The sequence below is a fragment of the Etheostoma cragini genome, chromosome 19 (genome assembly GCF_013103735.1).
Source record: "Etheostoma cragini isolate CJK2018 chromosome 19, CSU_Ecrag_1.0, whole genome shotgun sequence".
Classification (NCBI taxonomy): domain Eukaryota; kingdom Metazoa; phylum Chordata; class Actinopteri; order Perciformes; family Percidae; genus Etheostoma; species Etheostoma cragini.
Window position 1 is genome coordinate 5,446,217 of NC_048425.1, and position 25,518 is coordinate 5,471,734.

Sequence of the window (25,518 nt, forward strand, 5' to 3'; positions counted from 1 at the left end):
GAAAAAAAAACATGGGAATTAAATATGACATATTCAAGATATATTTCTTGACTTTATAAGTTGACGACAATCAATTGATGCACACAACGGATGAGGGATGCTCGTACAGTGGTTGTGTCCTCCAAACTCGGGTGAAAGAAAGTGGAGGTTTCAACTGGCTTTGTAGCAGCATTTGACACAAGACAAGTCATGTCTGCCTGTTATGACGTAACTGGTCTTGAAATGCACACATCAGGGAAACCAGTCCATGAATTGGGACACTCGCAACCAAATGATGATTGGCATTTTTATCAAATCAAACTTCCGGTTTAACCATAAGGAAACTGGAATAGTTAGAGTGCTTATTAACCTGTCCGAAAGACATTTAGTCTTCAGCATATATTTATACCTGTAGTTCCATGGATATTTATTTTTGTTTGCTGTATTCTGTTTTAATTTAAGAAAAAAACATAAAATTGTACTACAAATAAATACACACACACACACACACACTCTACCTCATTGGCTGGAGCCATAGATGATGGAACCCCACTTGGCATAATTAATTAGAAGCTTAAACAGAAGCCTCCTGCTTAATAAAATGACCTGTTGATTTTGCCAACAGGCAAAGCTGTGTGTGTGTGTGGGGGGGGGGAATGGGGGTGTTATTACCATGCTGCATAAATCCACACCAAGCACATTTAACAAGCAATTGGGAGGAGAAGTAATTAGTATTATCTGCTTATCACCGTCGACCCCTATTCTAAAGAAAATGGGTTAAAAACACACACAATGACACATACACACACACACACACTAATTCCCTCCAGGCAAATGTGTAAGGGCTAATTACAAGCTCATTTGCAACTCTATAGTATCCTCTCAGACAGGCTGCATCCTCCCCTCATCCTTAACATACTGTGTTAGCTTTACCTCTCAGCCCACGCCAGAGGCACTCACTAAATAAACAGCAAAAATTGCTTCCCCGTTTGTCGCTGTGTTGCGAGAGGAGGAGAGAGAGAGGTAGATCTCTTAATTCAATAGACACAGGTGATATCAAGTAAATGTGAGTTGCAATTTTAGCAAATACGGATAGGGGATTTCATCACAAATTTAAACCCAGCAGGAACATTAATTAAGGAAACAGATCTCGGCTGTGGTATATATACGAAGCTTCTGCCTAGCAAACTCTTTCAGAGACTTTGTTATCTTGTGGAGAAATGCAGTGCTCTGTATAGTATTTTGCAGTTTTTGCTTGTAACTTAATAGTTTATTCCAACCGTAACACCCAGGGCTTTCAATGACATTTATTTTCTAATTGTTTGGTGTCCATAGCCCAAAATTTGACATATTCACATTACTTTTTTTCCAGAACCAGCAGCCCAAAATACAGAGATATGAAATTTACTATCTTTGAGAAAGCCATCAAGTATTCGTTCTAAGGAGCTGAAACTACAGATTTTTTTTTTTTAATTGTACTTGTCTTAAAAATGACTTAATTATTGTAGTTGTTGCATATTAATTTTCTGTCAGTTGTCAAATTGTTTATTGTACTATTCGTTTTTTGTTGTAGTTTTGGTGTATTGGCTATATATATAAACGGTGTTTTACATATGAACTCTGGACAATGTTTGACGAATTTCCCCTTTTCAACTGTAGTGAAATAGTGAAATACTCTGGTTTAGATGGAGGATGGCGCCTGGGTAGAGCATGCAGTAGGCAGGACATAACATGGATTATACAGCGGTCATAGCCAATCCAACTGACTCAGACATTGCCATTCTCACATACAGCTCTGCCGGGTAATGTCTAAATCATTTCAGGTTTGCAGTGCATGTGTGAAAGGGGCTATAGAGTATGACACATACTCAATCTGCTTCCATTATCTCCAAAACTGGTCTGTATTTTTAACCACTAATATGCCCAACTAAATATACCTCTGGCCTTTGCTTTGAACTTAGTGTTTAAAGAATGTTTTTCTTTTTCTGTCAGCATGTTAGTGCAATGTTAGACACTGGTATCACAGGAAATTTGCTGTTGAAACAACAGGTGTTATTGCGCATCACTTTGAATGTGGTACAAATTAAGTGTTTGTACAAAAGTGCGCTTCACAAATCTCATACTCATTTTTTAAAGAAGACCTAACGTGTAAGGATCATGTAAAGCGTTGTCGAAATTACGTAAGTATTGCCGTAACGCAGTTCGGCCGATGGTTTTTCAACATCGAAGTGATACAGAAAAATACATGTGACATAGATTTATTTATCGCTAAATTGCTCAGCACTAGTTTGGATATCATGTTATGTTATGGTCAAGAAAATATATTGTTTATAGTATTTTAAAGTCACTTGAAGGCCATTTATTTGAAATGAGTCAAGCAGGGTTTAGAAATATTTCAAGATGTGCATTATTCGTACATGATCTAACCCCAAGAGCTTTTTATCCTGTCCTGTTTTTATGATCCAATAGATTAAAGTGAGATCAGGTAATAATGACGTATAAAAAAAAAGGTGTCAGGAACCTAGAAGGAGATTCTTGGAAATCACTGATCTTGTGGCATGTAAATTGATTCCCTTCTTTTATGTAGTGCTGTGTCACGGCGCCTGGTGGTTTTGTGACATTACAGCATTTCTCAACTTATGAATTAATTAGTGAGTCAGAGCAACAAACTCTTTTACACTTGAAGGTGTGAAGTGAAAAGCTGTCTGGTGGTTACTTGTGAAATGAAATGTTCTTTCCAGGTATCATAAACAAATGGATTGGGTTGTTGTTCCCTCCAGGAGAATGAACCGCCCCCAGACAGTATCACGTTTGCTGTTTGAAGGATCAGCTTACCACGAGCTCACGGTTAGCTGCCAAACTCTAATTTAAGCCTTCAAAAAATAGCCTGGCAAATCACTTCTCACTGATTTGTTTTCTTGTCTAATTGTGGTCGTAGAGCTTTGAAGAGCTACTGAGAGGTAACTGTCTGGGTGACACAGGTGATGTAACAGGCTAAGATGGGACCTTTTTTAGACTTTGATAGCCTGGAAACACTTAATATCCCAGACTAAGACTGTTGTCAAATTTGTCTGAAAGAATGAGATGAGGGATATATAATTTTTTTATAAATTAAAAACAAATACATGTATGTATTTTGATTGATGGTACTGTAGATGTCACCCTAGTCTTTGTTAAAGTACTACCAGGACCATACAAATTAGTATCACAAACCCTTCTCCTTATCTGATTTGTGACAGTGGCATTTAACCATTCATCGAATCCTGATTATTTTTCATTTTAATTTTTTTCTTAAACTGAGTTTCTGACACAAAACAACACAACCAGAGCAACTTTTAAATAGAATAAATTCTTTTGATTTCAAACTAGGCATGGGTTTGCAATAATATAAAAAAAAGTAAGCAGCATTTTTGTCTAGTGTACTGATGAGGAAATGTGTGATTTGATGTAAGACAAATGAAGAACAAACGGCTTTAGATCAAACCCTGTCAGGCTTTATCATAAAACCCTTCTCTTCCTTCCCTCCAATATCACATGTAACAGGTGTTAGTGGAGTTATTCAGGAATCCTGAAGGATTTAAGGTGGGACTTTTTCTTATCTAATACTATAATGCTCATTAATTCCTGCTTTGGTAACTTGCGTCCCCCTGATCCTCTCTGGTTGGCCTGGCCCAGCCCATCCTCGACAGAAAGGCCGCCCAGCTGTCCGGTGGGAAGAAGAATTGGGAGGAGGATTTTAGGAGAAGCCGGGAACATGGGATTGCAAGACAATTTTGTCATGACCTATCAAGCGCGAGAGGGAGGGTGGTGTGTTTAAAGGCGTGTGTTTCCCCTCCTGAGTATTTTGTGTAACAATTGTTTATAGGGATTTGCGCCATATTGTGTCCAAAACAATACGGTAGTTTCCTTAGATTAAGCACTGGGGGGAAAAAGTAAGTACATTTTCTTCTTGCAGGAAGTACCTTAACTGGAACTGTTGAAGCATGCCACCGTTTGTACTGGTGTACTTGCACTCTGATCTTTCTGTAAACTAATTTAATGCAGTAAATTTGGGCTGTGTGCTCAATGAAATGTAATTTGTAAATTTCTACAATTACAAAAAACCTCTGTACGGGAAAGTCAGAGGAATATCAGATGAGATGGATCCACAAAAAGGAAAACAATTATTAGGCTTTCTTCAGTAGAAGTGGAATAGTACACACAAATTTATTATTCGAACGCACTATGGTTTTGGGACCACAACTCAGTAGATTTTTAATACAGCTGGGAAACAAAAGATTGCATTTTTTATTTTCAAGAACAAATAAACAGTTTTGTTAGTCTGGCTGTAAAAACTAATGGAGTTAAACATGTATATTGTTGGCGAGTAAATGTAAAGAAAAGTAAATATGTCCATATTGGTCTAAACTAATATAAAAAACTATGCACAATATAGCGAGCACTAAGCACTTTGTTTTCTCTAAGACGTTGTCAGGTCCTGTCTTAAACCGCTCAATACATGTACCAATACACCAATTCCTTCCATAGGGCCATATAAGATGTAGTGCTTCATAATCTAATCTATAATCATAAAGAGTCAATGCCATTGTACTATTTAAGCTTCGCACATACTGTATGTGCGTTGCTGGTTAATATTTTAGTCAAAGCGGGATTGCACAAGCAGATCAGTTTTGTGTAGAATGTATGTTGCCTAATTAATCAATCAATCAATCAATCAAACTTAATTTCTGAAAGCACATTTAAAAACAACCAGGTTGACCAAAGTGCTGTACATTGACATAAAACAATAAATAGACAGAATACAACACCAGACAAATACAACATACAGTTCTCATGCTCAATTAAAAGCCAGGGAATAAAAATGTGTTTTTAGTCGCAATTTAAAAACCGGAAAGCTGTGAAAGAAATGTCAATGAAGCATTTTGCAAACAGCAACTGATATTCACGAATTCTCCCATTGACTTTGGTAGCACTGACCATAGTTCAGCAAGTGTTTTCATATGCACCTGCGAACACAAAAGAAGTAGTGAAAACAAATAGTCACCATTCACTACTAGCTTATATTGATTTTGTCATGTTGTGTGATCCTTTGATACAAAGGCTGACCGCTCAACTAAAATTTAATCTGCCATACAAATCCCACTTAATCTCTTGTATTACAACTGCTAAATTAAGTATATTAACTAGAGTAAGTGGTCAGATTGGTTGCTATCAAAGCAGCTTCTTTTTAGTAAAGTCATTTAACTGGAATTTTTAATGCTACCTTTTAATGAACTTTTTAAATTAAGTAAGGAAAAAACCTTTGATTTGGTCTCCATCACCGCAGTAGCAAGGCCTGATGGCATCAGTGAAATCCTTCAGGTAATCTCGTCACATTGTTGGCAGACAGCCAGTTTGTGTTAAGGTAAACACAAGGTTATTTGTGTCATCTAACCTTGTATGACATTAATACAACAAAGGAGAATGAACTCACCCCACTCACCACACGTCACCACAACAATGTGTGGTTGTGATAGGGCCGTACTAGGTGGGGTTTGTGAACTTTCTGCCGCACATCATGACAAATAGCTTCTATGTAAGCTGTATGTAAAATTACCTTTAATGATCATGTGTGTGTGTGTGTCTCTCTGTCTCTGTCTCTCTCTCTTTCTCTCTCTGCCTGTGTGTGTGTCTGTGTATTTTGTACACGACAACTGTCGTTTCCCGCTGAGTTCATTTAACAGCAGGGGTGGGAGGCTAAGAGCTTGGTGAGAAGGATTACATATATCTGGTAGGCCTCCTTTTCTTTCCCCTGGCAGTGTCATGTCTCATTACTTCGGTACTCCAGCCCGGATAGTCTGGCTTTAGCGGGATACATTTAAAATTCGGGCAGTCTGGGAGAGTGATATGAGCGCCCTTTGCCTTAAAGGCTTTTTTTTAGTAGGTAGACAGGTAAACTTCTCCCAAAGCTGGCATTGATGGTAGTTAATCCTTCACTTGTTTAAGTGAAACGGATGGCAGGCTCTCAGAGAGAGACGTGCTCAGCGTGTGGTTACAATCTGTTGTAGCCTGTGACCATGTTCACCTGCATGTAATTACCATCACACACTTCACATATATGAGGGGAGATAAAGGGAAAATGCAAGGCGTTACTAAGTGGGGGCATTGTAGAATATTATAGATTTTCTGCTTTACTCTGTGTTTTTTCATTAGAAGTTTAAAATCTTTTTTATGTCTATTTTTTGGACAAAACAAGACATTTGAGGATGTGAAATCATCATTGAAAGGCAATTTTTTAAACTGATTGATCAATGGTGGCAGTCTGTAGGGAGGTGGGTTGGGAACTGGAGGGTCACTGGTTCAAGTCACCATATGGACCAAAGTATGGTGGTGGACTGGTAGCTGGAGAGGTGCCAGTTCACCTCCGGGCACACCGAACCTCCTAACTGCTCGGGGCGCCTTTCCATGGGCAACTCCCTCACTCTGACATCTCTCCATTAGTGCATGTATAGGTTGACATAACATAGGTACTATAATAATAACAATAGAGTGAAAACATTGTAATTTCCCTTGCAGGCTTAATAAAGTTGAAATTATAATTCTATTATAATAGTGAAAATTCTCGTTACTCGCAGCTGTTAACTGGGACTTCACACCACAGTTTTCTAATGCTGAAACTATTAGGCGATGATAGGTATTTTAATTTAATCAATCATTCTTCTCAAATGTGAATATTTGTTGCTCATCTCTGTAATATGTTTTGATTTTGGATGGTTGGTTGAACAATATAATCAAATAGGAGATATTGTGAAATCTAGGAAATTGTGAATGCCGTATTTCACTGTTTTCTGACATTCAATAGAGCAGTTTATTGATTAATTAGAAACATTAACTGATCGTAAAAATGTAATGTAAGTTTTCCATAACCTTGTAACCATGACCTAGCACCATACCTCAGCCAAATAGTATCTATAACAAAATTCACATTTGTTTTAAACTGCACGGAGAGATGTGTTTTACCTCAAAGTTTAGTTAAATGTTGATTTTTATTCCCACCCACTAATATTTATATTTTTGGGTGAGAGAAATTTGTTTTAGTACTACTAAAAGCTATTGTGTGGGAAAAATATACTTTTGTGTAATTGCAACCTAGTATTCTGATATAATATATTCTAAATCCCTTTTGAGACACTTCAGTTAACAAATCTTTCATTGACTAATTGTAAAGATCTCTTCAACCATTTAGTCTAATCATTTGCAAATCCTTCTAGTCAAGTGGCTCATTAGAAGAAATCACTGATGTTGGGCAAATCACTGATGTTAAGCATCCTCTATAGTCCTTTTTTATTCAAACTGTTTTTAAACGTGCTACAGTGGGCAAACAACCAATTTGTAACCACATTTTTATTTAGCAAATTCCTTTCATCAGTATGGGTCATTGAGTCTTTCATTTCTTACCCCAGCTACTGACCCAGAAGGGCCTGTATGTCTACAACGCCTGCATGTTGACCCCTTGCTCTTGTTTCCCTCATCCTTTCTTCCCTCCCTCTTGAGGCACCCCCCACCGCCTACTCATCTCGCCCTCCAGCTGGTTCCCTCCACCGTCCAGAAGCCGTGGAGCTCTCCTGGCCTTAGCAGGGCGGCTAATCTAGATGGTGGGAGTCCTCCCTCCTGCTAGCGTACACAAGAGAGGGCAGCCCTAATTGCTTATGTCGTAAAGCTCTCTGACCCAGATAAGCCTCCATTCCCCCAAGGCTGTTGCTATAACCTCACTTTACCTCACCAAACCTGCCTCTCCTGATCCACGCAAGCCCCCCCCCCCCCCCCCCCCCCCCCCCCCCCCCCCCCCCCCCCCCCCCCCCCCCCCCCCCCCCCCCCCCCCCCCCCCCCCCCCCCCCCCCCCCCCCCCCCACTAACCTTTCTGCACCTTCTGCCACATTGTTAACACCCAGGACAGGGGGAAATGGGAAGAAGAACACCATCGGTAGACGAAACATGAGTAGTATTTATTTTTTTGTATCAAAACCAACAGCTCATTCAAGGAGTTATATGTTGCAGTACAATAACTACTTTAAGAAGCATTTTTTGATTTGAGTATTTTTACATACAGTAAACCATGTAAGACCAAACCTAAGAAAAAGTCTATGTGTAGCTCTAAGGAGAGTGGAAAAAGGTTAGATAACAATACAGGACAATTTTTTTTAGATGTGAGAATAATCTTCCTAAAAAAGTATTTCAAAAAATTTGGCCAGTACATGCTTGTATGTTAAAGTAGGAGCACATGTTTGGAGATGAAGGCGTGAGTAATAGACCAGAAAGCAAAAGTGATGGATATTTACAAACAACACACAAGTTGATCAGGTGGATGATGATTAGGTGTGTCCAACTAAATTTTGTCTAAATCCAAAGCATGGAGTTGCGTGCAATGAGCTCTCGCATGCCTGGCTCAAAATTTAACCCGATAATGCAGGCTTAGCCACAAAATGCCAAAGTGCCTTGGACAGTTTTCAAGTGCCAAATGTCACACGTGCTCTACTAACAGATGGCTGAACCAGTCAGCACTTGGGCAACTTTAAAGTTACACAAACACAGATATTGTTGTTTTTAATTTTCAACGTTTTAAAACTTTGGATGTACAAATCTTTTTTTAGAAATATTAGCTGTGGTGTAGCTCTTTGGACCCCATTACAGAAGTAATTCATATCAAACAGGAACCTTACTGAGAACTTCTTAAAGTCCACTTTAATACAGATCTTAATTACTTAATAGGAGCTTTTAATTGGATGCTATCCCGACTCACCCTGTAATCACCAATCACATGCTATTGGTGCAGAGTTGACTTTAAACCCCCATCTTAAGCTATGTTACACCACCAGCTCATGTCAACTGTTTCAAGCACTTGGTAAATGATACTCCTACTGATATCTTGTAGTTTTACTCTGAATGACCCACCTCAAGACAAAACTACAAATTTATACATCACTTCAGACGTAATTTAAGATAAATGAGTAAAATCTGATGTTTTCTGTTTGGAACATGTTTCTCGACGTTTAGCACTGTACTTCATGGCCTGCCTTACCCTTAGCCTCTTGGCCTCCTATTTAAGAAGCATTGTTGACATTACCTGTCATTACAAATACCTCTGGTGAAGTTATTGATTGGATTTCCAGAGTGCTCTGTGACGGGGTGCATGTTGGCCGTCACGTTAGCGATGCGCTACCTATACCATCCAAAGACTGAGACTATAGGTATATGTTATATGCCCGTACATGTTTAACGTGTTGGTATGTTTTGTTAGTTTTTCACAATGTTTAAAATCATCAGTTAACCTAGCCGTTCTCCATTTCCCCACAGTAATCCCGTGGTCTAAAAACTACGGTGATTCACATGCTAATGCTACATTTGTCAATCCGTCATTCTGTTTAAAACAATACCATACTTCACAAACATTACCTGTTTACAATAACCACACGACACTCAGATCTCTGTTAACTACGTGTCAGTTTATTGAATTTCAAAGTGTAACACAGGTTAAACATTAGTTCTATTTCATATAGGCTTCGCCCTCAAAGAGCTACGCTACTGGGCTTATCCCTTCAAGCATGCTCAGTCGTGAAGATTTTCTTTCCCGCCCTTGCGTCCAGCACGGGCCTCAACTGCGTCCGCAGTTACTGTATATATACACACACAGCGGACCCCACTTTTTCTTCAATTAAGCAGTATGAAGATAAGCTCAAGAATTTCCACCGGTGCTCTCATCGGCCCCTCCTGCCGGACCGGCTACATCCTGCCGCTAGACCTTCACCCCCAGTGCAAGACCTGCTTCGGCGCCGTTCACGCTGGCCAGGCTCTCACCCGCCACGCCTCCTGCCAGTTTTGCGTGCACCTGTCATCTGAAGAGCTAAACCGACGGGCAGAAGCTTATCTGATCTTGACACACATGGACTCATGGATGTCAAAGCTGATAACACAGGGTTACACACTCCAGTATGCCTCCCCCCAGCCTCGTTTAGCGGGTCTGTTGAAGACAACTGGACCATCTCTAGCAGAGTCAGACGCGATGACGTCAGAGCTGGAAGGGCTGCTAACAAGCGGATTTTACTCTCGCTACTTTCTCACACCGAAGAAGTCAGGAGGGCTGCTCCCCCATAGACATAATATAATATTATATATATATTATGTCTATGTGCTCCCCTACCTCAACCTGTCAAAATTCAATCATTACATCATGGAGCGCCCTTTCCACATGCTCACCATCAGGCATGTGTTGGAATGTGTGCGCCACTACGAATGGTTTACATCTCTTGATCTGAAAGATGATTACTTTCGCATCCAAATCATTCCAAGGCACAGGAAATTTCAGCATTTCTCCTTCCAAGGGGCCCGTTTCCAGTTCAGCCAGCTGCCGTTCTGGTACCCGCACTTTTTACAAATGCATGGAAACGGTGGTGGGAGGGGACTGGCCTCCTGCTCTTCTGTTAAAAGCACAATGACTGACAATTTTGGGTCACATAACAGTCATCCAGTAGGTTTAATAGAAATTCATCACTACAAATCAGGCATATTTTAACACAAAAGAAAAAATAAATACAAAAAAAGTAAAGCATCACATCATCACACAAGATAATTTGTCAAAATTGATCTCACTTCCAAAATACCAAGTAAAAATGTTACAGTGGTTCTAAAACAAAAATGTTATAGTGGTTCTAAAATAAAAATGTTCCATAACCACATTTTCGCAACACAATTTTGTGCTACAGTTTTCCTGCTCGGAGTCAAAAAAGGCTCAACCAATTCCAGTTTAAAAAACATTTCACAATAAATAGATCAAAAACACTACAAGTAAGGAGGGACATGTTTAAGTCTTAAAATCCACAATTACATAACACTTAAACTATCCAAGAATCTTTTGTACATGCATAATTTGCAGTACATATGCTGTATGGTGGTAGCCAAGGTTTAATACTGTATGTGCTGAATGTACCAGTAGGTTGCAGAAAAATACACGAGAAGATCAATTGTTTTCTAGTGGTGTTGAGATGGACAATTCCACAGAAATCCCTTTGACAACACAGACTGCTTTTGTTGGTGATTTAAAGTTACACTGTGCAGTATTAATCCATGCTACATTTCTACCTGTAGCCCACCAGCCCCTTCATATAGTCTGCTTCAGGAGAAAACCCCTAACTCTAGATCATCTAACCCACTAACAGCGTCAGATCAATTGTGTTATAATACAGTAGTTTACCACAGTACTGGCAAAATCATAGTGTTGTACATTGTTCTATGTAAAGTTTCCCAGTGCTTTGTTGTCCTCATGACTTGTTAGGAATCTCTTTTCAGAGTTTTGCGACAAGAACAAGGACTCACAGGGTAATTAGAAAATCTGAAATGTGGTAAATTCACATCCCTCTGAGCGCCAAACAAGACTAGTGTTGTGTAATCCCTGTGTTCTGCTCTAGTGTTTTCAAACACTCACTTCAGGCTATGAAATATATATATATATATATATATACACACACACACACACACACACACACACACACAGAGCAACTCTGCACTTAATACTCAAGTAACTGTTGCCACCTGGTGGTCAGACAACATTCATTCAACATAATTGATTCCTAATCATACAACCAGCAATTTTCTTTCATTTTAAAATGTAAACTAATAAACTAATGTATTTCAGTTGGACTTTGAGGAACAAGGCCATTTTTGATCAGTTGTCATAAAATGTAGAACTTGTGAACCGTTTCAGTACATGAAGGGAAATTATGTTGTTTGTTTCTTAGAAAATCTTTCGGAGTAAATAAGTAGACGGAATCTCGCAGTCATATTTGTGTCTATTTTTGTGCCTTGTACACTTAACCGTTGATCAAATAGATTTAGGATTTGCATTTGATTCAAAAAGTCCCTCACCAGTTTTGTCAGTCTTGAATGATCATTTCTTACATTCAGTCCAAAATAGCAGGAGGCTCTCAGAAATCCCCAAAGAACATTTCCCTGCTGTTCACTTTTTGAGGGACTTGAAAGAAAACCAAGAGTTGAATTAGATTCAACCCGTACTGTGCTGTCATCACAAAGAAATCTAAGAAAATAACTAGGACGTTTTAGGCGGAGGAGAGCCTGACTGGAAGCTAAATCTGGTTAAAATGAACAATGTACATCCATCCTTTACACAGGAGACTGATAGACGCAGGACGTATTAGTCCTCATCTGGTTTCAGCACCGTCGATTGGAGGATGGGTATTTGGTTTTCAGGCCCTCTTTGAAGCTGCGAAACAGAACCCGGTTGCGTTTATTCTCCTCGTCCTTCCTGGCGTGGAACTCCCCTTGGATCTTAAAGCCCCGGTGTACCACGAAGGCTGAGCTCAGCACCGAGAACTTGTATCCGGCCACATGAAGCTCGCAGGCCTGGAGGGAGACATGAAGACAAGATGAGACACATTCTGCAGAGCCCAGAAAGTTGAGAAAAAGGTGATGCAAGGACAAAAGGGAAAACAACAAGGAAGAGGTAAAATATGGAATGAAAGGTTGGTAGAGCGAGGTCAGGGAGATGTAAGGGTATAGTATGGATAGCGTTCATTATGTGATGAGTTAAGATGTGTAAGAAAGACGGGGTAAAGGGAGGTGAGATGGACCAGGGCGTAGTGATGTTACCATAGAAATAAATCCCCAAATGCAAGTCAAAAGTGCCTTTAATTAGACTTTTACTGCTTGGTAAATCTCCATGTCTTTTGAGCTCCACAATGTTCTTCGCTGAATGAAAATGTACTCAAATAAACAGTGGTGGAAAGAGATTGAATGAACAAGACGGGTGAAATTCTAAATTTTTCTTATTGTCAACTTTCCTTATTGTCAGAAACTATTACAAGACGTTCCAGTGCTTTGTTGGTTTTGGTCTTTTCGTGGGTTTTGACGGTAATAAAGCTCAGTGACTTATTGGTTCTGCCTTTTCATTCATTTGTCTTCCTGAGCTGGTACGCGGACCTGGAGTTGTTTTTTAGTAATCAAACTAGGATTCAAGAAGTCAAAAGTCAACTTTTACACACAAATGTGGAAATTGTACAAACCTGGCTGATACGATTGAAGCCATATTGCTTGAAGCTCTCATCATAGAGGGGCACAGTGTGGGGCCCGATGTAGAAAGGCTCCCAGGGGTCCACCCAGGTGAGCGTGTAGGCAACCTCTAGGGTGCCGGTCCCTCTAACGTGGCTGTTAACCCACTGTGAGTAGTTAGTGGGGGCTTGACAGCGAGGGCACAGCTCGTCGTAAAAAGGCCGGACCTCACCGACCTGGTAGAGCTGGACCAACTCTGCCTTGTTGGCAGGGATCTTCCGAGCATGGCGGATCTCAAAGGCAGGCAACACAAATACCTCATCACTAACTGACTCACGCCTCATGATCAGGGCCAAGAACTGCTGGTGCAGGTCAGCGCTCGGCATCATGTCGATGTCAATGACCAGGATGTAGGAGGACTCTGTTCCACCCCGGGCAACATTACGAAGAAGATTGTTGGGGTAGGAGACATTTCCACTGATGGCATAGTTCTTGTATGTATCCCCGTGGGTCTCCAGTCTGGAGAACACTGAGGCACAGTCCTCAAGCCCTGCAAAATGCTCACGGTCCTGCTCAGGGAAACTGGCCATCTCCCCAGAGAGGCAGACCAAGTGGAAGTCCACCAGAGATTGAATCTGAGGGCAGAAAAAGCTGAGCGCATAGACCAGAGCTGTGGCAAACTTGACATCTTGTCCATGTGCGAATATGGCCACAGAGAGAGGGTTTTGCCACCTTCCCAGAAGAGATTCCAGGTGATGCAGGTTGTTGATGGTTGTGTGTGTGGCTAAAGCCAGGACATTGGAGCTGGGGTCTGATCCAGGTTTCTGATTTGTGGTGAAATCACTTTTGATCAAGTTCTTGTACACTCGGTACTGACCACTGTTGTCAAAGATTCCACCAGTAGACAGCGAGTACCTCAGACGCTCCTTCCGCGAGTTTTTCTCGGGGTGCCCATTTTTCTTGACCCCAGAGCCTCCAAAGAGCTCAGAGTATCGGTACCGCTGTTGCTTACCATGAAACTTGGATAAGAAAGAAAGGTATATTAGCTGCAGGAGCGCCACTATCATCAGAGCACTCAGCACCACTTTGAAGACAGAACATTTCTTGGAGAGATGCATTCCAGACAACCTTAAACTGGCCAACTAGTGTGCACAACGCAGGTCCAAACACCGGAGCAGGCTGCTGTTTCCTTGAGTGCTGGCTATTTTTGTCCAGGCGTCCCAGCTAACATTGCCTACATTGCTATCACAATGCTAACACTGCAGCCGAGCACATTTGGCTAGACGTGCAACGAATACTTGCATATTTTGCTGATTAGTGGCATACCTGTCACGCCTTTCATATGGCCATCGACAGCCCAGATAAAATGACGAATATAATGTAGTTTCCGTGATCTCCATAAAAAAAGAACGTTACCATTCTGCTCTACTGCGACAGCGGCGCATGTCCATATACGTAACCGTAATGTCGGAAGTAAAGGCGCCACCGAATTTGGTCCTGTAGCCCTCCTAGCTAAACTTGTGCTAACGGTCCCTCCGGAGATTAAAGGGAAATTGTCATTTATTCGTCTAGGTGAGAGCGAGGGTGTTAAAGGTACACAAACATGATCGTGTGTTAGAATATGGCTCACCATGATTTTTTAAATAGGGCCTTAACGGTAGAACGGAATCCATAAGACGAGGTGGCCGAGTGGTTAAGGCGATGGACTGCTAATCCATTGTGCTCTGCACGCGTGGGTTCGAATCCCATCCTCGTCGGCATGTATTTATTTTTTAAATTGTACATATGTCTAGTGTTTTACCATTATAGTCATATTTTGCTAAATGATCAAATGTGAATGCACAGTTAGTCTTTTCGCTATATAGATAAATAAATAAAGAAGGGCATCCCTAAAACTATAGTTTTCCAGAAACCAACAAGAGGTATCATTACAATTCACTGCTATCTTACAGCCCTGCACATGTAAACAGGGTATGTCTTGCACAAACAAGTAATAACCTATGTGGTAGAATTAGTGACAAAGTGCCTTGCTCAAGGTATACTTACTACGCTTGTAAATAGAGGGTAAGTGCTCCCCTATAACTACAAAAACACAATGGGTTATTTGTGCAGTTTCTATCTCTGAATTAAAAAAAATATTTGGTATTCCAAAACTTAGGCCAAAATAAAAAAGCGAGTCGTTCAAAAAAATTGCTTAATCCTCCTAAAACTATGAATGTATGAATAAATTATGCCTAATATAAACAATGTGAGCAAAGGCTGTGGCTGTATAAAATATCTATTAGAGCTTAATTTTCATCCACCAGTGCAGACAGAGAAATCTAGGACAAAGACATATGGAAATCACTCAACCCCAATTTAATTTGACTGCATTATTTGCAATCCACAGGTCTAATTACATTTTTGCATTCTTAACATGAAATCTACCACAGACATGCATGGGATACAGCTCGAATAGGTTTAACTTCCTGAAAAAGAACATACAGCGGTGATGTCAGAAAGGGCTTTGTGGAATACAGTAACAAGGATTTAAAACACTATACAAAAAAAGCACAATTGTGACATTCTTTAATTCATGACCATAACCAAAAACATTTTTGTCTTTACAACTACACATAAAAGTGCAGACGGCCCACATCAGGTCCTAGACTGTGTTAACAAAGCTCAAACATGTGCAACAGATCAGAAAGAATATGACAACTTTTGTTTTCAATGACAGGGCTTTATTAAGGTTTTGGTAGCACTGACTTCTTGTTACGCACTGGTCACATCATAAAGTGAGCTTTAATAACTGACCTCAAATTATGAATATAAATCAGCAGCCGTTCTGTGCATGGTTTATGGAGACAATGAGTTGTGATCACGTTTCATAGAAAAAAGGGTAAATAAAGCTGACACATTCATTTTGATCTATAGTGACATGTTAACTGTATAATATCTTGTTCATGCTCATGACATGTTATCGAAGTGCCTTCCAGGGCCTGTACTGCCTTGACAAGGGTGACTTATGCAAATTTCAACCTATTTTAGGGCCCTATGAAATCAGCTTTCTAATTTCTAAATTTCCAAAGGCAAAAGTGTGTTTACTTAAAAATCCATTGTAATCTATTTTTATTTTTAATGGTGCACTCCTAAGTCTTGCATGTTCTAAGCATTTTAAATCAATTTTTGTTACTTGAAAATTTTAAACCAGCACCGTGCCAATTATGTTTGATAGTTTCTGTAATCTGAGGCAGTAAAATATTTACTTGCTCATGTGTAAATGAGATTAAGACTAAAACAAGTGCTCCGAATTGAAATGTTTAATTTATGCCACATAAAAAAGTCAGCTTCACTGAAAGGCAGATGTAAGACAAAAGCTTTACACATACACTAGCATTCACATGTGTAAGCAGAACAGAATGTATAGTTCAATAACAAACCAATACATTCAGCAGAACTATTTCCTCAATTTCCAAAACCAAATTCATCCTGTGAAAAGTTCAAATGTGAAACCTATATTTTGTGACTCCAACTCTATTTTCAGTACTGCAGAAATCATAAGGCCCTAAGTTTGCCCTCTATAATGACAAACTACGACACTAAAACGCCAGCTCCGCTTTTAGAACCGCCTCCTTCACTGTCCCTAGAAGACGCTGCCGACTGGCCTTGTGCCTCTCCTTCACCCTCTCCCACCAAGCGGATGTTGTAGCGTTCCCTGTACTCTGTGAGCTCCCGTCCTTTAGTCTGCATCTGTGTGTTGATGGACTCGATTATTTTGGAGATCTGTTGGGAAGAAAATAAGAAGAACTTTACTTCCAAATGAAAAGTTAGATTTGTTCCTAAAGTTTTCTTCTTATTTGGTATTAACTGGCTACATATATACAGCTATTAAAAGGAAAGTGTAGATCTTTCAAGTATCTACTTTAAACAGAAATTGATATTTAAACAATCCAGTACTAATTTGAAAGATGATGTACTAGTCCATTTGATTTCCTTTTCTTCTCCATCACCTGTTCTTTGTTGGTTTCCAAGGCTGGTAGAACTTCTTTTACCGTCCTCTCTACCAACACTCCCCCTACTAGACGAAAGCATTTCCTCGAAGGATCCACTTCCCTCAGGGTGTCAATTACTAAGCTGGGTGGATAAAAAAAGGGAAGAATTACACCTGAAAGATACACTCAGCAGTCAGTTTTCTAGTCTGGTAACTGAAATAACTCTCCATGTCAGCAGGCGGCGGTAATCTATCCATTCAAAAAGGAAACCGGATACAAACGTGGCTATGATACCCACAACCAAACAGGGTTCGTCTGAATCCACTATGGCAAAGAACAGAGCCTACGGTTCCTCTGCTTTACATTTTGTAATGTGTAAATCTTTTAAAAGACATGTTATTGTTGAAATAAATTCAACCACACAAATAGTTATGTATCTCGTTGTACATACGTTTGCCACCTTAAGGACATAATGTGCAAAAATAGTTATTCCAATTGATGTGTATTGGATTGATCAGATGAGATGAAAAATAAGAAGAGCTTTCTGCATGGGCTCTCACAGTCATTTGTTTGCTTTCCTCACTACCATTTTCAAAGCTGAACAGCCAATCAGATGGCTTGGCTATTCCGCCTGCGCCGATTCAACATGTTGATCTCGACATGCCTTTTCAACATGTTGAATCGGCCAAAAAAAGGCAGACAAAAGCCGACATGTGGTAACGGTGCTGGACACACCGCAAAAGTCAGCCCAACTTTGGCCGGCGGTCTCCTTGGTGTGTCAGGGCCTCAAGGACATATTTTTTCAACATTGTTTGGAGTTGACAAAATATCAACGCTAATGCAGACTCCGCAACATCAGATCTATGGTGGCTCTGTAAGCCGAGGATTGTTATAGGAAATGTCTTCCTTGATTTAAAAGAAAATGAGTAGACAGTAAATCAAAAGCTGTAGAGGCTTCCAACCTGTGCTCGTTGATCTCCATCTCCAACTCTGCCGATTTAGAAGCCATACTGCGCTGTTCCTGGCGCATCCTCTGAAATGTCGCCACCACCTGTCACAATAAAAATCCCCCGTCAGCAACATGACACACACACACACACACACACACACACACTTGTGTCACGTATAATCGTTTTAGTTTTATTCAGTGATGAAACAATTCCAGTTGTGTTCATCCATCAAACAAGTTATTATTTTAAATATATGCGACTGTTACATCTTCACAAAAACCAAGGTGCTTTCTGCTCTTTACCGTGTATCATTAGATTTCAAGTCCTTTAGATCTATGGCTGTTGATCGGACTATAATTGAGAACTAAGACTAAACTATTATATATTACAAAAAAAGAAACTAAATATTTGCCAGTTTGAAATGTTAGGATGTACTACTTGTCTCTATGTCACTGTAAAGCATCATATTTGGCTTGCTGACAAAACAAGCCGTCTGAAAAATGCCAAACATTGCCTGGTTTTAGACTCTCGGAGTGAACTGGTCTACTTAGTACTCGATGTATGGACTGTGTTGGATCTCTGTGTTGGACAGTTGGTTCGGGAAAACAAGGAACGTGATTGTCAATTTAGGCTGTGGGAAATCGTGATGCGTTTTCTGAAGTTTAAAAGACTTAAAATTCATTAATTTTTAATTTTACAGACCCGTACATACCAATATTAATTTATAAATTACATAATCGGCAGAAATTAAACATGTAAACTAATATTTGCAGCCCTATTGTCATTGTATTTTGATGATAACGTTAATAGTTTACAAAAGCTGCATTGTGAATGCTGGACTTTTTTATAACAGAGTATTACATAGTGGTGCTTCTAGAATACTTCGTGTACCTTGATAGTAGTAACGTTAGTAGTAAAACAGGGTTGGGTGGTCTTCGTTGATAAAAATAGCTTCTGACACTTTTACTGGGCGAGAATTATTCACCAAAGTGAACTAATGGCGTTTAGTTAAATACACCTATATTCTATTTAACGGTGTGTTAGCAGCACACACTCTTTATCAAAAGTGGTGAGGAAGCAGAATGATGGCGATGGGGGAGCTAACGTTAGCCTTGGCTAACTGAGAGTCATATTAGCGGCTCTGGCTTCGCCGGACACGATCGAGCAACAACCGCAGCGAGTGTACGGACTGGAGCAGCCTGAGGTTGAAGAGAAGTAGAGGTGAGGGTACCTGTTCGGCTGACGGGCCGGACTGTTTGCCACCGGCGCTGGTGCTGGATTTGCCAGCCGTGCTGCTACTGTTGGCTGCCATCTTGGAAGGGTGTGCTTGGAAGGACCCCAGGCAGAATGTTTAGCGCGTGTTCATGTCAGTGCCTGTGTGCTAATCCAGCAATCTATTATCACCTTAATGTTGCCGGCTGCAGCTGGTAGAAGTGGAGCTGATTTTAATTACTTTACTGCTAGGTAGTTTGCGAATCCCCCCGGGATTAATAGTGTTATCTTAATTTAACCTGCAATAATATAATACACCATAATGCAGGGCTGTAGTAAAGACCACCATTGTCGAGTCCAAGACCATATGACAGTTAAATCAGAATCAGAATCAGCTTTATTGACCAGGTATGAAGACACATACGAGGAATTTTTCTTTGGAGCATAGTTGCTCACAATGGGCTTACACATACAAAACAAACAACCAAACAAACAATATATAAACACTAATATAGACACACTAATATATACATACACTAAACAGAAACAATGTAGAGAGATGAGTGCAATGAAGAGTCCAATAAAAATTATTTAAATGTGAAACATAGTGCAAAGGGTACTGGGATAAATAGTATTAAGTTATTATATTACAATATGAACAGTATGAACATTATGAACATTATGACCAGTTCTGAAATAGGAAATGAGAATGATGAATAAATAATGGATAATAAGTGAGATATGAGAATGAGAATGATGAATAAATACTAAATAAATGGAATAATAGTGGAACCAGTAAACAGGTGCTGTAGTGACAGTGTTACTGGGTTATTGGCCAGAACTGAACTGTGGGTCAGTAGTCAGCTGTTCATCAGAGAGATGGCCTGTGGGTAGAAAAGTAAAAGTAAAGTAAAAGTAAAAGTAAATTAAAGACTTTTTTGAATCAAATGCAAATCCTAATTCTAGCCATTTGATCAACGGTTATGTATACAAGGTCTATTTTCTAAATATTTTTTAAACTTCAAACACTCTCCAGCAGATGGAGGTGTTGTGCCTTAATGCTGGTTTCTAGTCTCTAATAAACAACAGAGAAGAAGAAAGTAGTCGCTGATCCTTCCTGCTGTAGCACACTGTTGTACGGTGAACGCAAACCGTTAATATTAATTATTGTTAATAATACACAGTCAATGACGCAGACTTGTGTTATACTCAGAGACTGTATTTATTAACGGTCTATGGTTAAACAGGGAATGTGAAACGCTGCACGAGTCACTTCTTGGACCGATGTTCACAGCCAGGTGCATTTTGGGAACATCTGCGAAGTATTTGGCCTCTCTCCGAGCTTGGAGAAAACAGATCAAGCCACTAAACAGGTGTGTGTGTGTATGCGCGATATGAGGAAAATATCTAATTGCGAAAACTTTGACTGATACTGCGATTGCAATATGATTCATGATATTGAAGGTGATGATCGTGATTGTCCTTGACTAATATTAAATCTTTAAAAATGAAAATGATTGCAGTGAGATTTTTGCGAGGATCGGTACCAAACAGAGATGTTTTCTGTAGTCTGTGGGATAGGATTTGTAGGCCGGGGACGTCTGCAGCACCAACATATTTTATTCAGAATGGTTTGACACATATTTTGCCATTAAAAAATATTGCGCCCCTCGGCGATTTGGCAGGGCGTTTGCCCCTGTCGGCCACCGTAATATTGTCATTTCCATAAAATTGTTACAATTGTTCAGCCATAGTGTAATATTCTAAAAAATGGATATGTTGTTTTATATCTAACAGCTGACCCTCTAAGCAAGGAACTCATGAGAAAGACTCTATTTGTAATGTGACCGTAGAGTTCATATCTGCAAAACATAAATGACTAAGATGGAATTCAGCATTAATAGAGTGCATGGACTTTTTTTTCCAGATATTGCATTTAAGAGTTTTATTTGAGTTAGATCATCATGGGTGCAAAGTTGTATAATATTCTACAATGCATGTACAACAGATTAACTAGTGCAGTTAATGATCAGCCGTGGTTGTCCTGATTTCTTTGCCAGTCATACAGCTTCTGTGCACCGGACGTAGTCAACAACCTCTTCTCCATGCAGGATGTCAACTTTACCTCACTCCGTGGCTGCAGTGTGTCAGCTAACAGCAACCCCGAACAAAGCGGCCAACTTCTCTGCCTGTAAACAGCTGGTGATGGAAGCCAAGGAGCGAGGGGCCAGCATGGTCTTCCTCCCCGAGGGCTTCGACTACATCGGGTCCAGTCGAGAGGAGACGCTGTCTCTGTCTGAGAGCTTGACAGGAGACACAATCTCACAATACACTCAGCTGGCCAGGTAAGCAAACTAGGTTTTTCTATTTCTATTCCTAGGAAACGGGTCCGCTTCCCACAGTGAAAGAAAAGTCTCTCACCGTGGGAAGCCGACCCGTTCCCACACTTCTGGAAGATAAGTTTCAATAGGCTGCAGGCTAAGAGCAGGATTACCTTCTCTTACTATTTTGGCTCTATCTAAGCAAAAACATGTTTGTACAAAAAGATGCAGAGTTTTGCTTCCAGCTTTTCATGCGTCAAAATGTACTGTTGGCTTAATGAACAAATAAAAGAAAGAGTTTGTGTGCCATAGTATTTGGAGCTAATGAATCTGCCTAGTTTCCGTATGTTTATTGTAACATAGTGTAAATTTGGTATGTATTCGGTAGCCAAGCAAGGTTGCTTGGTAACACTCTTAATGCATCAGCATTATATGCATTTTAATCTCTCCTTCTTCCAGAAAGTTGGAAGTCTGGCTGTCTCTTGGAGGATTTCATGAACGAGGACATGATTGGGAGTCTGACAAACGGATCTACAACAGTCACATCATAATTAATGATAAAGGTACTGCTTATTGAACAAGCTTTCTTTACATTCTCTCACGCTCAAAAAAACACTTGTAAAAACGAGCCAAGTTAATTTAAGGGATTTTTTCATCCTTTTTAAGATCTACAGTCCATTTTATTCCTTTTGATACACATGCTAACATTGCCATCGCACCCACAGGGGACATCATTTCAGTCTACAGGAAGTCCCATTTGTTTGACGTGGAACTGCCAGAAAAAGGCGTATCCCTTAAAGAAAGTGCCTTCACCATCCCAGGACCGTCCCTTGTGTCTCCAGTCCAAACTCCCATCGGCAAGGTGTTTTTATGACATAATACTTATCACCACAAGTTGGCCTGTAAATGCGCATGAATTTTTCACATTAGGTGATTGGTTTGAGAAACCTTCTGCCACAGAAAACTGTTAATGATACATATGTCCAAGATAGACCAGCAAACAGTTAGGGTATTTCCGTGTCCATTTAAAGCAGTGGTCTTCCATATTCTTTAAGCCAAGGAACCCTTAACTGTAAGAGAGAGGGAGCAGGGACCCCCTACATATAAAGCAAACAAGTCTCATATTAAACTGGGCCTACAATAACATGGGGATTTAAATTAGCAAAGAAATATGTTGGATTTGACAATTTAAACTTTTAAAGATTGACAATATTAAAGGAAAGCAGACTGTATTTATTTTACTGTCACTTTAATGGAGAGAAACACATTTTAAAATCTGAAATTGTAAGTTTTGGCTTTAAGTCGTCAAACCATCCTTGGCTTGAACTGCTTGATGGAGAAAATGCCCAGGCTTGTTTATATCCACTTTGAGCTTCCCAACTGTAGTGTAACATTAAGATCTGTTCTGGGTCTTTGTTTTGACAATTCTTATTTTGCTGCCACAGGTTGGCCTGGGCATCTGCTATGATTTGAGATTCCCTGAGTTATCGCTGGCTCTTCGAAGACAGGGGGCCGAGATACTGACATACCCATCAGCCTTCACGGAAGCCACAGGAGCTGCTCACTGGGAGGTGGGATGAGTCATTGTTTTTATGGATTACTCAGGCTTACAACGATATGATAATTATAATGTATAAACCAAAGCAAACACAAACTTCATGTATTTATTCCCAGGTTTTACTCCGAGCACGGGCAATCGAGACCCAGTGTTTTGTCCTGGCGGCGGCGCAGGTCGGCCGGCACCACGAGAAGCGATCATCGTATGGCCACGCCGTGGCGGTGGACCCGTGGGGTGAGGTGCTGGGCGACTGCGGAGGAGAGAAGCCAGGCATGGTGCTGGTGGAGATCGATCTGGGGAAGGTCAGCAGCACCAGGAAGAACATGCCGGTCCAACAGCACCGCAGAGACACTGGTTTCTATCACAGTCTGGAGAAGACTTGATTACAAAAGAAGTGAAAAATTCAAACTCAATTTAGCTTTCTGTCACGCTGCATTATGAGCACCTTAAGTGAAAATCAGCCCAGAACAAATGAGTCAGTGAATTACTCGTACTGGTCAGTAGGTGGTAATGTTGGCTAGTAACAAAAACAGAAAGTACTGATGTGTGTTGATCTGTGGTACTGAATGGTTATGGAAAAAATTCACCTGTAACTTTTCCTTGATTAAAATGAAATACTGTTACTGCTGAAAGATATTAACTCAAAAAAATCTGTTTTGTTTGTCTTCTGTTTCCGTTATGAATAAATAGATAACTTTCTTCATTTTGATTGATGGTATGACATCAGCAGAATGATGATAATGAATGAAATGGTGAAGAAATATTTAATGTGTTCATTGGTGCCAAGAAACAAGTCATTTCTGTGTATAGCTTAAAATCCCAAATATAACCTCTTATATAAAACCCTCAATTTTTCATTCAAATTATGTACTCATGTCAATGTTCACCATATGTATGGATTATTATCTTCATACAAGTACATGGAAAAAACCTTAATCCTTCCATAATAACAAATAACGGCCTTAAAACTGTCATTTTTTCTCATCAATTCATCTGTATTTTTTTAAGATTCATTGATTACCTTAACATGTCACAATTTTTCCAGAGCCCAAGGTGAGATCCTCAAATTTCTTGAGCATAAAAGTTTAGTCCTAACCTTTATAAACAGTAGTTGGAGCATAAACTAGCTTCCCCCCAGAGTAAGTATGAATGTATGAATATGTACACCACAATATTTCAGCTGGTTAGGGTGGGGCTATCTATAGGCTACAGCTGGGCGGTTTGTGTAGTTCACCAAGGGATCAATAAAGTATTATAATTTTTCAAAATAATCCGTCATAAATTATTTGTTAGTTCTATTTTGTGTAATTAATCTGATTGTGCAAAGTAACTTAATGTATCAAATAAATGCAAAAAAGTTAAAAATGTCCCTCTGAAATTTTGTAGAGTAGAAGTATAAAGTAGAATAAAATAGAAATACTCAAGAAAGTTTTTAAAGTCCCTTTAAAAAAGTACAGTGCAGTACCCTCTGCCTGTAATGGGAGTACCTTTACAGTGCACTTCCTTCCACTACTGCACACTAGGCTACACATGAGCAGGCTTTATCTCGGCCGTTTGATTTGCAGTGGCTGGATGAATTATTGATCAGCTGTTCTCCTTTTTGCCCGTTTTACATCACAGAGACTGGATGGGAGTCGCTGCTGCTGTTAGGATGGGAAACAGGAAGTGAACGTCACTGACACAGGAATGGGACTGTAAAAGGAAAACACCATCATGATGAGGAGAACGTCAAATCCACTCGTGTAGGAAACCAAAATCCTCGTTTCAGCTCCAGGAAAAAAAGGATGAATGTTCGTGTCCGAGCGGAAATTGAGGCATCAGGAAGGTAACGTATGTTGTTTTTGTATTCGCGGCATCTTAATGTGTGTTTCACCATCCGAGGCCATCTATCCATCCTCCCATCGCTGTCAAATATTGTGAACTCACAAGTTGATTATTCATCCTTCTTGCTGGCCGAACACTGGTGCTAGCTTGCTCCGCAGCTAGCATGGTACGTCGGTGTCGATGCCGTGTATTTTTTTGGTGAATTCATTGTAAATTCACCGTTAGCTTGTTGTGAATATACTTGTGGATAAATTGACGCTTTGGTGGTCTCAGGCCTTTGGCTACTGAGGCTGTACAACCAACGGTTGCATGCAGACAGTTTCTCCATGATATGCTTTTTTTTCTGGATATTTTAGGCTTGAAATTTAGATGTAACGTTAATGCATGCACGGCTAGCTGCTGAGCGCGTGCTGGAAACGACTGCTTTTTTGCCATGCTGACTGTCATGGGAGTTTGTCATCATTAGCATTACAAATCAAATCAGTATTGTGCTCGTGAATGCTGTCCTCTTTTCTACAAATTCGTTCTCTTAAAACGTTTTCCTCATTTTCTATGCACACCCTGTAGCTGAATGTATAGACCAGTGACTGCGGTCAAGCCAGCCGACACTCGGATCGCCGTGGTCAAATCAGCCGACACTCAATTTGTAGTACGCGATTTTA

General features: G+C 40.1%; 4 protein-coding genes, 1 long non-coding RNA gene and 1 other non-coding gene across 11 annotated transcripts in view; 4 read left to right on the top strand and 2 right to left on the bottom strand.

Annotated features, from left to right (window-relative positions):
• Positions 1–24,336, top strand: part of LOC117934590 — a 31,622-nt gene extending 7,286 nt beyond the window's left edge. Inside the window, exons 3-4 of the long non-coding RNA XR_004654514.1 lie at positions 14,694–14,778; positions 24,326–24,336. This is a non-coding gene — a long non-coding RNA (uncharacterized LOC117934590). The remainder of the gene's footprint in view (positions 1–14,693; positions 14,779–24,325) is intronic.
• Positions 11,918–14,590, bottom strand: b4gat1 (beta-1,4-glucuronyltransferase 1). Its single transcript, XM_034856344.1, has 2 exons — positions 13,032–14,590; positions 11,918–12,372 (listed from the first exon to the last, which is right to left on the bottom strand). The coding sequence occupies exons 1-2, from the start codon at positions 14,133–14,135 to the stop codon at positions 12,181–12,183; spliced, it is 1,296 nt and encodes a 431-aa protein (XP_034712235.1). The 5' UTR covers positions 14,136–14,590; the 3' UTR covers positions 11,918–12,180.
• On the top strand, positions 14,693–14,774 carry trnas-gcu. Its single transcript has one exon. It is a non-coding gene; the product is annotated as a tRNA-Ser (tRNA).
• On the bottom strand, positions 15,360–19,330 carry pfdn2 (prefoldin subunit 2). The gene is made up of 4 exons (XM_034856357.1): positions 19,173–19,330; positions 17,954–18,042; positions 17,010–17,133; positions 15,360–16,782 (listed from the first exon to the last, which is right to left on the bottom strand). The coding sequence occupies exons 1-4, from the start codon at positions 19,251–19,253 to the stop codon at positions 16,591–16,593; spliced, it is 486 nt and encodes a 161-aa protein (XP_034712248.1). The 5' UTR covers positions 19,254–19,330; the 3' UTR covers positions 15,360–16,590.
• nit1 (nitrilase 1) lies at positions 20,379–23,655 on the top strand. Of its 2 annotated transcripts, none has more exons than XM_034856353.1 (6): positions 20,379–20,526; positions 21,265–21,498; positions 21,934–22,037; positions 22,200–22,336; positions 22,920–23,045; positions 23,149–23,655. In XM_034856353.1, exons 1-6 carry the CDS (start codon positions 20,438–20,440, stop codon positions 23,413–23,415), a joined length of 957 nt encoding a protein of 318 aa, XP_034712244.1. In that variant the 5' UTR covers positions 20,379–20,437; the 3' UTR covers positions 23,416–23,655. The 2 variants fall into 2 exon arrangements, with proteins under 2 accessions (XP_034712244.1, XP_034712245.1); XM_034856354.1 differs by having other exon boundaries at positions 20,401–20,526; positions 21,214–21,498.
• Positions 24,337–24,630: 294 nt separating the features above from the next.
• clcn3 (chloride channel 3) overlaps positions 24,631–25,518 on the top strand; it is a 36,307-nt gene continuing 35,419 nt past the window's right edge. For 4 of the 5 annotated variants that reach the window (XM_034856339.1, XM_034856336.1, XM_034856342.1 and 1 more), the window contains exon 1: positions 24,631–24,857. Coding sequence is in view for 1 of the 5 variants with exons in the window: in XM_034856338.1 (XP_034712229.1) it covers positions 24,821–24,857 (37 nt within the window). In the remaining 4 variants the exon portion in view is untranslated. The remainder of the gene's footprint in view (positions 24,858–25,518) is intronic. The other variant, XM_034856338.1, reaches the window with a different exon arrangement.

Excerpts from the sequence above, each read along its gene's own strand:
- b4gat1 (XM_034856344.1), bottom strand. The coding sequence starts at position 14,135 with ATGCATCTCTCCAAGAAATGTTCTGTCTTCAAAGTGGTGCTGAGTGCT. Across the intron at positions 12,373-13,031 it reads GCTTCAATCGTATCAGCCAG|GCCTGCGAGCTTCATGTGGC; the intron begins GTTTGTACAATT and ends GTCTCCCTCCAG.
- pfdn2 (XM_034856357.1), bottom strand. The coding sequence starts at position 19,253 with ATGGCAGCCAACAGTAGCAGCACGGCTGGCAAATCCAGCACCAGCGCC. Across the intron at positions 17,134-17,953 it reads ATGGAGATCAACGAGCACAG|CTTAGTAATTGACACCCTGA; the intron begins GTTGGAAGCCTC and ends TTATCCACCCAG. Across the intron at positions 16,783-17,009 it reads TGGAAACCAACAAAGAACAG|ATCTCCAAAATAATCGAGTC; the intron begins GTGATGGAGAAG and ends TCTTCCCAACAG.
- nit1 (XM_034856353.1), top strand. The coding sequence starts at position 20,438 with ATGTTCACAGCCAGGTGCATTTTGGGAACATCTGCGAAGTATTTGGCC. Across the intron at positions 22,337-22,919 it reads TCCAAACTCCCATCGGCAAG|GTTGGCCTGGGCATCTGCTA; the intron begins GTGTTTTTATGA and ends TTGCTGCCACAG. Across the intron at positions 23,046-23,148 it reads CAGGAGCTGCTCACTGGGAG|GTTTTACTCCGAGCACGGGC; the intron begins GTGGGATGAGTC and ends ATTTATTCCCAG.